We start from the raw sequence: 13,502 nt of genomic DNA, 5'->3' as shown, positions 1-13,502 counted from the left end.
CACAGCAGGGCTGTGATAGTGAAGAGAAGAGTGCATTCACACAGCAGTTGCAGGACCTACTAGATAAAGTAGGACAGCAGGGATTGGTGTTGATAATGGATGATCTGAATGCACATATCAGGACAGACAGAACAGGATATGAGGGCTCCCTGGATCCACATGAGTGGGGCAACAGGAATAAAGAAGAAGAGGCCATTCTACACTTCTGTCTGGCAAATAGCTTGATAGCAGCCAACACAGAGATGGTTCAGAAAGAGAGAGAGTCAGAAGATCACATACAATAGTGGCCAACATGCAACTAAGGTAGACTTCCTCCTAGTAAGGAAAGGTCACTGAGTATAATCAGTGATTGCAAAGTTATCGACCCACAGCATAAACCACTGGTTGCCACAACCATCTGCAAATAGTGTCCATTCAAGGCTCAAAGGTCAACAGAGACTAGGCTGAAGACCTGGAAGTTGACTGAAGAGAAAGCACAATAGTTCAAGGAATTACTCAGGATTCTAGCAAACCACAAAGAGGAGGAAATAGGTGGAGTTGAAGAAGAATGGCAGAGCCTTAAAAGTGCATGTGTGAAGACTACAGAACAGACATCTGACCAAGCCTGGTAATAAGGTACATGTGGAAAGCCATTGGTGGAATGCAGAAGTCCAGGAAGTCATCAAAAGAAAGGATTGTAGGAAAAAGTGGAAGATAGAAAAGATGGACCAGGCTAGGAAATAATACTGGTTGGCTAACAATGAGCTAAGAAGGTAGTTGCAATAGCAAAGAACTGGGCATCAGGGGCACTCTACCAGCTTCTGGAAGATGATTCAGTAGGTGGCACAAAGAAACTATATCAGGTTGCAAGGCAAAGACAGAAAGATAAAGAAGATAGACACCCTTCATAAGAGATGCCAGCAACAACATTCTCACCAGTCCACAGAACATCAAAGGCAGATGGAAGGAGTAATTCTAGCAGCTTCTGCATGAAGAAAACCCCACAGAAGCTGTACTGCCACAGACTATAATGAGAGAAGAAGAGGAGCCCACCATAGAAGAAGTTAGAACAGCACTAAAGAAATTGAAGTCAGGGAAAACAGCGAGTTCAGATGAGGTCACAGCAGATATGACAAAGATGCTGGGTGAGACTTGTGAGAAATGGCTCCTGGGGGTAGTCATAGCAGTGTGGGGAGAAATGCATATCTCAAATGGCTGGAGAACAAGCATACTCCTGCCAGTGCACAAGAATAAAGGGGACATCCATAACTGTGGGCAGTACAGAGGAATCAAACTCCTGTCACACTACATGAAACATCTGAAGAGGGGGATTGATAAACAGGTATGCAGAGTAGAAGAAGGTAACATTGGAGATGACTAGTTTGGATTCAGATTAAGGATTCAACACAACTGATCCAATGTTTGTTGTGAGACAGATAGATGAGAAGAAGCTAGAGATAAGGAAAGAGTCCAATTAGGTATTCTTGGACTTGGAGAAAGCATATAATAAGGTCCCAAGAAAGAAGCTGGTTTGGGCAGTTCTGCAGTGGTTTAAAGACCCAGAAACACTTATTGCAGATTGCCTCAAGTATGAACAGTATTTGGCCTCACAGAGGGGTTTCCAGCTGGACTGTGTGTGCATCAGGGTTCAGCCCTGAGCCCACTGCAGTTCATAGTGGTGATGGATTACATTTGCAAACAGGTCAGCGAGGACAAATTGACAAAAGTTTCTGCATGGAGATGATGTGGCATTACAGGTAGATTCTGATAAACAAAGGATAGGAGAATGGAATGTAAAATTGAAGGCACATGGGATGAAACTGAGTACAGATATGACAGGGGTAATGGCAGCAAATAGAAAAAATTAGAAGAAACTGAGAAATGAGACAGAAGGTAAGATAGTGGAACAGGTTAACAGCTTCATGTATATGGGTGGTATGGTTGAGGAGAAGGGGAGTCTAAATGAGGAGGTCAAAGCTAGAATCTGAAGGGCTGCAGCCAACTAGCATAGAGAGTCAGGTGTAGTGTATGACAGAAGAATGCCAAATAAGCTGCAAAGTAAGGTGTACAAAACAGTAGTGCAACCAGTATTGTACAGAATCCTGGGTGGGAAAGACAGAACAATTAAGACAGTTAGAGGTGATGGAGATGAGGGCGGCCACGGTGGTGCAGCGGTTAGCAATGTCACCTCACAGCAAGAGGTTCTCCGGTTCGATTCTCGGCTGGGGTGCCTTCTGTGTGGAGTCTGCATGCCCTCCCTGTGGTCGCGTGGGTTTCCTCCGAGTGTTCCGGTTTCCTCCCACATCCCAAAGACATGCAGTAGGTGGATTGGACACTCTAAATTGTCCATAGGGTAAGTGTGTGCGTGCGTGTGCCTTCTGTGGAAGGCTGGGGGCCGGGCTGGCAACTCAACACTGTAAAACTCCACTGCCAATCATGAGCAGACAGATGATCCTCTGTGGTGACCCCCAACCAGGAAAAAGCCGAAAGAAGAAGAAGAAGAAGAGGTGATGGAGACAAATTGCCTGAAATGGGTGGGTAGGTGCACACTGTTTGACAGACAAAGAAATGATGACATAAGAGCAGAAGCCAAAGTAGCTCCAGTTGCAGAAAATACCAAACAGATTACAGTAGCTTGGGCACATGTACAGAAAAGCAGAAGACGATTTGTTGAAGAAGATTTGGGACAATCAGGAATAAGAGAAGAGAAAACAAGAGTGTCCATCAAAGTGGCAGATGGATTGTGTAAGAGATCTGCGACAATCAGGCATAAAGGCAGGAGTGTGGTAAGGAATCAAGAGAGATGGTGACAGTTAACATGACACCTTGACACCACGTAGAAAATAAGAAAGGGGATCTTAATTTTATGCTAGAGAAACTAACACTTGCTCCATTTGAACCAGTTGGTGATGATGATAACCAGGTTAAAGACTTAAACAAAAAACATCACATTATAAGTTTATAACATGACTGAGAATAAGGTTACATATTTGAAAAGCATCATATAATAAAACTTATATATAGCTGAATTGGATTACAGATATAAAAAAAAAACAATCATTTGCTTATGATACCTCTCAACTGTCCACATTTTGGAGGGGTACCCCTAACTTGTTCTTAAAGCTTTACTCCATCTCTCTTAAAACTAAAAATTGTTTTTAGAAGCTCTAAGTTAAGATTGCAGGCATTTAAAAAGTGTCTCTAAAATTTGGGGTCTTTCTCTAATAGTTGTTTGCTTTGCCCATAACTCTGTAGGTAAAACCTGAGAGGTATCAATAAGAAGAAGTCTACAGATTTGGCAAAAACAGAAATAACTCAAACTGCACATAAGGACACTTTTATGTCTCATACAACAAGTGGGCCATCCAAACACTGAAAAACTGGGACAAAAGTAAAACCAATATACACATTACCTTTTCTGGATCTTGCTTTCTTCTGTAATTGACCTCAAACCTGAGAAAGTGTTCCAGAAAGCTTCCATTGTAAAAATGTTCCCATTTCAGAACAAAATTTTCATCTGCATTCTTCTCAACAGTAAGGTTATACGGTGGTTTTGGTTTAACTGTTAATACACAAATTCATATGTACTTGTAATATCACAGGCAGTAACAGATGAAAAGCAGAAAGCAAACACACGAGGAACAAAAATACCTTAATTATTTGAGAAGGAATCTAGCTACACAGTAATACAAACCTGCATGGTTACATAAGCAACAGTGCAGACAATGAAACAAAACAAAAAAAAAAATAAAATACATCACGAAAGTACAGTTGTATAAGTTAAACTTATATCAGTAGATGTTTGAATGATCACTAAGGCAGTAGCCTTAGCTATGTGGGTTATATTCTGCCAAAGATATAACATCCAGCCAGCTTCCAAAGCTTCAGGGCATGTTCCACGTGTCTGAACTGTCAAACAGCTCGAGCCAAGCTGACTAAAAGACAAGTTTGGGCTCAGAGCCCTTTAGAGATTTCCTCTCAGCAGAGAGAGGAAGGCTGAGCCCTGAAAGGGCAAGGCTAGGAATAACAAAAAAATGAAAGTCCACATCCTGGCATAAAAACACACACCAACAAACAAGGGACATAGAGGGAGTGAGTGGCCACTGCAGCAGTGATCATTTGAACATCTACTGCTATGGCGAGTTCATCTTACACAACTGTTTTATGTTCTTCAAAGTGATCAGTGCTGCATAACCTTAGATATATAGGTATATTACCATAACTAACTCTATTTGGGAGGTGGAAATAGAAGGATCCAGGACTCCCTGAAAAATGGTCTTAGCAAAGCATGATCTAGACCGAGAGCACAAAACCAGCTTATAGTGCTTTATAAAGACATGTACAGAGGACCAAATAGCAGCTTCTCGATTACTTCTAGAATCTAACCCTTTCCAAAAACCCATAGAAGAAGCAAGGTCCTTGTAGAGTGGGCCTTGACCATGCCTAGAATAGATTTGTTATCATGAGTATAACAAAAGGTAATAATCTTAGACAACAATTTGTAAATATTCTATTTTGACACAGGTTGTCCCTTCTTATCTTCAGAAGAAATTAATAATTGACCAGATGATCTGAAAGATTTAACTTTGTCAAGATATTAACTGAATTGTCTGTGGACATTCAAGGTATGGAGTATCCTTTCTCCATCATTTTTAGGTTCAGAAAAGAAAACGGGGAAATCTGTAGTTTGACAAAGTAAACTCAGATACCACTTTAATCATAAAAGAAGGATTAGATCTCAAAGAAACACTGTCCTTGTGCAAAATGAGGTAGGGTTGACTTTCCATAACAGCTTGCAATTCAGATACCCTACTTACAGAGGTCAGATCAAGCAAAGAATCTGTTTTCCATGTTAAGAACCTCAACACAGCCAGATTAGCTGGTTCATATGGAGCAAATGTTAGTTTCTCTAGCATAAAATTAAGATCCCAAGGAGGGGCCACCAGTTTACTTGGAGGCCTCTTATGCAAAACCCCTTTCAAGAGCATTTTGACATGCATCTGCTTTAAAAGAGGAAGATCCATGGGCAGACTTGCTGAAATGGCTGATAAATGAACCTTGCTAGAGGAATAAGAAAGGCCATAGGATAGTAACTCACATAAATATTGCAAAACCAGAGAACAACTATCCCTGAATGGGTGATGGTTATGTTTTTGGTATCAACTAGAAAACCTTTTCCATTTGCTAATACCCGATTTTCTACTAGTGGGCTTTCTTGCCTCCATTAATACCTGCTGCACATGAGAAAAAGGGTGTGTAAAAGAATTTAAGACCATATCATACAGGCAGTCAATTGAAGATGACTGATGTTGAGCTGTATCAAACACCCCTGTTCTTGTGTGAGTAGATACACTTTGTGAGGAAGCTTGTAGTAATTGCCTCTGGCCATTTCCAAAGAGAGAACCATGGTTACCTAAGACAGAAGGGAGTCACCACAATGATCTTGGAGATTTCTTTTGAATCTTCAGAAGTACCCTGGATATTAGGGAAAAGGGTGGAAAGGCACAGAAGAATATTCTTGTCCAAAGAAAAGAAGCTGCATCTGTCATTCTGGCCTTCTTGCATGGAGTTCAGGAACAGAATTTTACCAGTAGATTGTGCAGAGAGGAGGCAAATAGGTCTACTTAAGGAACTCAAGGAGACCCAAGGAAAAAAAGCCGTTTGAACTGAAGTGTCTAGTCAACATCCCAAGAACACAACCTTGTGTGAGATAGTCAAGAAGGACATTTGAATGTTCTTGTGGAATCCCAGTTCATGCAAGAGATCTCTCACATAAGAGAGTGAATTTTGACATTTTGAAAAAGACTCTGCAAAGATAAGCAAGTCATCTAGATATGGAAAAAATGTGGATACCCTGTAGCCTGCAATGAGCTATAATTGTAGAAGACAGTTTGTGAACACTCTCGGTGCACTGGATATTCCAATGGATAAGGCAGATAACTGATAATATCATCAAGACACAACAAACCTTAAGAAATAACCAATGTCTGGATGAACAGGAATGTGATGATAGGCAGAGAAATGATAATATGATCAAGACGCATGGACCCATAAGAAACTACCTATGTCTGGATGAATAGGGATGTGATGATAAGCATCTTTTAAGTCTACTGTTATCAGGAAACTTGAAAGAGGAAAACCAGTAACAGGTTGTAAAGTAGCATAATTTTGAATGTGGGCAATGTGAAGACCCATAACTAGACCAGGCATTAAGGAGCCTCACTCCTCACCACTGGCAACAGTGGGGGACATACCCTGACAGGATAACAGGCACACATACAGTATTCCCAGAGGCAGCTCTATGCATCAAGTGCAATTTCCCCTTAAGAGCACACAGAGACCACAGTCAGTCCAGGGCTTATTTCTTCCTCTTTCTTCAGATCTCCAATAAGACTTCCCACCAGCACAGCTATAGAGTTGAGATCTCAGCTGAATGGCCAAGCCAAGACCTCCGGCACCCTCTCTGTCCAACCAGTGCTTTGTGTCCCTGCCCAAGAAGCTGACACACACACACTCTTTGAGGTTTGATTTACACACACACATACATGTGGGAAAGGCTGACACAGGTTTACTAGCTATGCCCCCTTTTGCCCAGACTATAAGGTAGTTATCACTGCTATCTGCCAACTCCTTATCTGCTACTTTAAGGCCCTTAACAAAGGATGTCCTATCTTACTGTGTAATATTAATATCAATAGAAATGGTAGTTTTACCAAGAGCAAGGCTATAAGGAGTGTCCTATACATATGCAAGTACTCTCAAAACTTAAATACCTCTAGACAGATCAGCCACAATGAAACATTTATATATATATATATATATATATATATATATATATATATATATATATATATATATATATATAATAATAATACAAAATAAAACAAGAAAATACTCAGCATATATTCACAATGACATCAGAGTTCACAGTCACAGGAAATATTTCAAACAACATTGCAGGACACTCTCAAATAAATAAAGAAAAATAAACTAAACTTTACTATATTCTTGACTGTATCTAAGAGAGTTACTATACCCTAGAAACTTACAAAGCAAGGCAGATGCGGTGAATGGTTCTTGAAGTTGTTGTTGTCAGGTCTAAGACAGAATACAGAATGCCCCGTCTTTCTCGGAGAGTTCTCAAATTAATATCTCAAATATTACTACTGGGATAGCTTGCAGAATGATATCATTTCTTGTCATCTGACCCTATCCCAGGTGAAACCCCCACTGCAGGAATCTGGCAGTATTTAGCCTCTACCTGTGAAAATACATAGACCTCAGATCTTTGGCAAATGTTGAAAGTCATAAAGCAACTGCATTCCTTCACATTTCAAAACTAGTAATCAGTTCACTCCAAAGACAATACAGAAAGCTCTCTAGTTTTAGATACTGTGTCCCCTTGCTGCATTGAAACTGAAAGATGCCATAGCCATAAAGTAATTTAAATTCAGTTATTTTCCTGAAGTTAACCTCCTGTATTCCAGTTTCCACTGTTAAAATATATACATTTAAACAATTACAATACTACATGTATATTTCTGTTCTATTCCAGTAGGTCCCACTTGTGGTTACAGTTTAAACAGCACTTTGCCAAAACCTTTTCAACACACACTTCTGTACCAGCAGTTTGATATACATGACATACAGTTCTAATATGTTAGTAACACAAGCATCTTATAAATCAAATTGATATTCACAAATGACTTATAATTATTTACAAAATTCCACATAGCTGTGCTGGCAGTATCTTCCTTTGTCACAGGCACTATCACAATTAGGTTTAGGAAAGAATGATCCAGAAATGGTCTCCAAGCATTTTCTTTCTTTGGCACTAAAACATCCTTGAATATAAACCTTTCCACACATGGAAAGGAGGAACTGGTTTTATCACTCTTTTCATGAAACACTATCTCTGCATACTATCTTAAAGACAACATATCTGGAACCAAAAAGAGATATCTGATTTTCTACTGAGCCAAGATCAACTGCTCCATCCAATATGCACACTTTTCCCATGCAAAGTGCTGTATCTCTGGCATACCCCTACTTAATAAACCTGACTTCAAAGTCACACATCCTTGAGGGAAAATGGAATAAAACTCAATTTCATAATCCAGATAGATTACCTTGGTTAATGCAGCAATTTGGCTGTATGACACTCTAAATATATTCATTTCTGATAAGCTCTGCTGCATCTCCACAGATGCTCTAAGAATTTGCTGCTGTTGTTTAACTCATTATGTCTAAGTCTCTGTATCACTGCAATACAAACTCCTGTACACCATATTCCTTATCATGATCATCATCTCTTGCTGTGTCATGTAGAAAATACAGATATTTTTCATATTTATAACTGCTGCAAGAGCCTTAACTGTATGAGTGATATCCTGCCAAGGCCAGCTTCCAAAGCTTCAGGGCTCCTTCCATGCGCACAAACTGTCAAGCGGCTTGAGATGAGCTGATTAAACAAGTTTGGACATGAAACCCTTCAGAGCTTTACTGCCACTGAAAATTATGTTCCCCTGAGGCTTTTGTTGATGTTGGTTGGACTGTGCTTTCCTTTGCTGGGCACGTAGGTTCTCTTTGGGGAAAAAACTTCCATTTTCTTATATTTACTGATGTTTAATTACTTTCCACTTCAGGAAGTTATTTTAAAGCAGTGTTGTGTTTTAAAGGACCGTCTCAATACTATAATGTACTTATAATGAAGTACCCTTTATCTGCCATTTCTAAAGCAGAGCAAATTAAATAACAACATATTTTATGTGGAAAATCGTGTTAAATCTTCCATTGTGGGCTGCCATAGTGTTTGAAAGTGCAATTTACTGCATATTTTCTGCCAAAAAAGTAACTTCTGTGGACTGGTAGTTTTACCAGAAATTGTTTTTTTTTTGTCTTCCCTGGGAAAGCGACACCATTTTCGGCTTGACCATGGAACAGATTGCTACTTACATGGTTGGTTCTAAAAAAACAAGTTAAACGAACATCCTTTGCCACCACAGCAGAATGGCAACTTGCCTCAGCTGCAAGTACATGCCTGCTGTGGCCAGATCACTCATCTTTTACCCTGGATCCCTCTGGCATAGCACCTACAGCCACTATGGACCAGGGGATAGCCACATGCTCTGCAGCTGTTAGGGAACACCTCAGTGGGCAAGGGAGAACACCACTCATGTTGGCTCTAGGAAAGGGAACAGGGAAGGTTTCCCTATTGTGTCAGAATGCTGTGCCTATCCCTGGGGAAGCAGTGGCTGCCATTAGTAACATGGATGGCCCAATTTTTCCTGTCAAAAGAAGCGAAGAGCAAGCATGTGTCTTTTACTACTCAAATTTCTTTGGATAGGGGTAGTTTACTGGAACTGGCTCAGGGACTGATTCAGACTATTGATCCTTCTTGTAGAGTAGTTGCTAGTAAAAGAAAGAATGATGCCCCTTTTCCTGAAGAAATTCAAGATTATAGATCTGAACAGGAGGTTGCATAGACAGTTTCAGGGTTTTGTCCTCGGATTTCTGAGTTAGACTCAGAGGAGAGCTCTCTTTCTGATTCTCCCTGTGGGTATTTCTCTTTCTCTGAGACTATTACTAGAATGTCTCAGTGTTTTTGGTGGGAGGAAACAGATGTTTCTTAGTTACTCAAAAATATGAGTTGTTACATAAAGATTTACAGAACCTACACCCATTCTTCCTGTTTTGTCTGCTTTAAAGGATGTGTGCCTAACTGCCTGCAATTTTCCTGATAGTCAGCCAGCTGTCCTTAAAAAGGCAGAAAGGATGTATAAAGTTTTTATACACCATTCCCAAACCTGATCCAGCAGCTATAGCCTTAGCTGACTGCTCTGCTGCTAAGCACTTAGTTAATTCCTGTCCTACTCTTTCAAATAAACATGGGAAATTTATTGATAAGTATGGGAAAAAGTGTATATTTCTGTAAGTTTGAATTTCAGAATTTTAAACTGTCAGGCTCATATGTTAAAGCTTATTCTAATATTTTCTGAAGGTCTGAGGAATGCTTCTTGTAAAATACCTGCTTTAACTAACTTGGTTTCTTCTACTGCTGAGGTCACTACTCATTGTTAGTGGATTTTGTATGACTCCATTGATACTTCTTGCAGGGCTATGGCTACTGGTATGGTTTTAAGGAGGTATGCTTGGCTGCATTCTCAGAATCTTCCAGATGGTGTTAAAAGGATATTTTAAATTCTCCCTTGGGTAGAAATTTAGTGTTTGGCCCCTCTGCTGCAAAGGTGATAAAAAAGTGTGATGAAAGGAGCAAGATGATCCAGGGAAACTCTTAAGATTTTTCAGCCAGCCTTTCCCAAACTGCCAGATAGATTTTCTTTCTCCTCATCCAGTTTTTGCAAAAATCAGAATAAACAGTCTCAGCAGAATCTAGGTAAACAGACATTTAAGATGAAGAGGCAAGGAGGTCTCAAAAGGAAGTCTCAATCTTCCCAAAACCAAGGACACTCCAATAAATCTGAATGACTATTCAAGAGATCTTGTGACCACCTCCCACCTTGGCTCTCTTTCTCTTCCAGAAAGTCTGAATCTCCTTGTCTGCCTTTGGAATAGACTGTTTCAGACTGATATGTTCTGAAAATGATTCATCAGTTACAGATGGCAGTGGGAGAAAATCCCTCCTTTCCAGGGAGTCATTCCTCATCCTACAGATCAGACTGTTTGTTTCCACCTGTTCTTCATCACATGATGTCCCTCGGAGTGATAGATAGAACCTGTCCCTCCTTCCCAGATGGGGAAGGGGTTTTATTCAAGGATGTCCCTAGTTCCAAAGAAAGGAAATGCTTGGAGACATGTTCTGGATCTTTCTTTTGTGATGGTGCTCATATTCAAAATGTCACTTCACAACCTGTTAACTCTTCTTCCTCTTTCAAGTTTCCTGGTAACACTAGCTTTAAAAGATGCTTAGCATCACATTCCTATTCATCCAGACATCAGGAATTTGTTTTAAGGTTTTGTACTTGTGGATCATATTATCAGTTCTCTACCTTACTCTTTAGACTATCCACTGCACTAAAAGTGTTCACAAAGTGTCTAGCTCCATTTATATCTCATTGCAGGCTATGGGGTATCAAACTTTTTTCTGTATTTAGACAACTTGCTCATATTTGCAGTGTCTTTTAAAAATTTCAGGAATCTCTCACTCTCTCTCATGGGTGAGAGATCTCTTGCACAAGCTAGGATTCCAAGAGGACATTCAGAGTCTTTCTTGACTCCCTCATGTAGGATTGTGTTCCTGAGATGTCAACTAGACTCCTCAAATCAAAGAGCTTTTCTTCCAGGGAAAAAATATATATTTTATTTATTTTTTTTTTATTTTACATTTGTTAACTGGGCTAGTCCAGCTGGATACATGTCCATTTTCAGTGGAGGCCCGAGGAGAAAAGCTCCGCTACAGTACTAAATAAACATATTAAAGATAAAACTAAAATATTTTCAAAATATACAGAAATAAACTAAAGTAAAATGAAACATAAAAATTACCAAGGTATGATAGAATAAACATACAAATTGAAACTACTGCAGTTATGTATAGATATAACTACATTTCTAGCATGGACAGAGATTAAGTTAACGTTACATACACAGTTGCAATATAAGGAAGGTTGAAGAATAAGTTCTTTTTGCAAATGGAAAAAGAGCAGTCAAGCTAGGAGAGGAGGTCTAATTTGCTAAAGTGAGGGAGTAAGAAGAAATGGGTATAGAGGGAAAAGATAGTATGGGAATAAAGGAAAGGAAAAGAAAAAAAAAAGGGTTAGTCAGGGTTATGGCAAGAGCATAGCCAGTGGTTGGAAAGGAAGAGTTTTAGGTTAGTTCTGAATAGTGGGAGAGATGTAAGGGAAGTAAGGTCATTTGGTAGTTGGTTCCATATTTTACCCACTGAGTTGGAAAATAAGGTGTCACCTGCTAAGTTATTAGATAAAGAAGTATGAATCAATATTTTGTTGGATGAGCGTAGGCTCCTCAGATTGTTGTAGGGCTTTATGAGGGTGGAGAGCATAGGAGTGTTATCAGGGTGGTAAAGGGCTTTGTGGACAATAGTAAGTTGGTTAAATGTTATTAGTTGAGGTAGCTCTAGCCAGCCTAGTTTTTTTAGGTTTAGACAGTGGTGAGTCCTATATGGAGAGTTTTGGGCAAATCTGGCAATATTGTTATAGGCTGTGGATAGTTTGTTGAGATTATATTTGGAGAGATTAGTATAAATGGGGGAGGCATATAATAGGGTAGATATTAAGTGGGTTCTAGCTATAGTAGTTCTGGCTTCAGGAGTTAGGAAAGATTTGATTCTGTAGAGAGAACCTAGTTTTCTGTTAGTAGATTTAATTGTAGCGTTTATGTGGTTATCAAATTTTAGTTGATTGTCAATTGTAATACCTAAGAGTTTGGTGGTAGGTTCTGGACTGATAAGAGTACCATTATTGGATGTAAGTATGAAGTTAAGGGAGGGAGACAAATGAGTGGGTGTAAAAAGCAGGAGTTTGGTTTTCTTAGGGTTGAGGAGGAGACAATGGTTAGAGAACCAATGCTCAATAGTTGTGAAGGTCTTTTGTGTAAGAGAGTGAAGTTCAGATTGTGTTGAGGCAGAGCAAATAATGGTGGTGTCATCTGCATATTGAATGCAAGTTGATAGAGGGGTGGCTAGATGGAGGTCGTTAATAAAAATGGAGAACAGTAGAGGACCTAGAATAGACCCCTGTGGAACCCCTATAGAGGTGGGGAGGAGGTCAGAGAGATGGTTATGCCAGAGAACAGCCTGTTTTTGGTTATCAAGGTAGGATGTGAACCAGTTTATGGCAGGATTGTCAAGAGAGAGATTTTAAACGATGGAGGAGCAGTTGATGATTGACCATGTCAAATGCTTTGGACAGGTCTACAAAGAATGCTGAAGAAAGAATATTTTTATTGCGGTTGATGTTGATAGAGTCAATGAAGGATAGTAAGGCTGTGGAAGTACTATGGAATGGCCAGAAGCCATGTTGACAGTTAGCTAGGAGGTTATGGTGTAATAAGTGATTTAGTAGCTGCTTGTGGATACATTTCTCCATTATTTTTGCAAGAGGGGATAGTAATGCTATAGGGCGGAAGTTGGAATATTCCAAAGAGTCACCACCTTTAAAGAGAGGGATAATATGTGAGATTTTCCAGATAGATGGAACTACACCTTCTTCTAAGGTCCTATTAATAAGTATGGAGATGGGGTAGGCAATGGCTTTTGCACCTAGTTGGAGGTATTCAGCTGGTAGGTTGTCAGCTGAGGGGGTGGAAGGTTTTAGTTTCTGAAGCAAGGATGAGATATAAGAGGTGGGTATAGGTTTGAGGTGGAATGGGGGTGGAGTGGGGCTGGGGGTAGGGAGTTTGGAGATATCAGGGCATTGTTGGTTTGCTAGTTTAAGTATAGCTGAGGTGAAGAAAGTGTTAAAGGCACTGGCAGTTTGTAATGGGCAGTCAGGGATAGAGCCTAGTGGATTTGGTGTGGCCACTTTGCCAGGGGAGATTAGCAT

The 13,502-nt window shown here is 39.9% G+C and overlaps 1 protein-coding gene across 2 annotated transcripts in view; it reads right to left on the bottom strand.

Annotated features, from left to right (window-relative positions):
• The window catches only part of LOC122816783, a 796,947-nt gene that overhangs the window by 322,406 nt on the left and 461,039 nt on the right, over window positions 1–13,502 (bottom strand). For both annotated transcript variants that reach the window (XM_044089804.1, XM_044089805.1), the window contains one exon: window positions 3,393–3,541. In XM_044089804.1, coding sequence (XP_043945739.1) covers window positions 3,393–3,541 — 149 coding nt within the window. The remainder of the gene's footprint in view (window positions 1–3,392; window positions 3,542–13,502) is intronic.

The sequence above is a fragment of the Protopterus annectens genome, chromosome 12.part0, assembly GCF_019279795.1.
Source record: "Protopterus annectens isolate FY-2018-M chromosome 12.part0, PAN1.0, whole genome shotgun sequence".
NCBI classification, from domain to species: Eukaryota; Metazoa; Chordata; order Ceratodontiformes; family Protopteridae; genus Protopterus; species Protopterus annectens.
The sequence above is the reverse complement of the archived record's forward strand: the minus strand, read 5'-3'. Positions and strand labels throughout refer to the sequence as shown.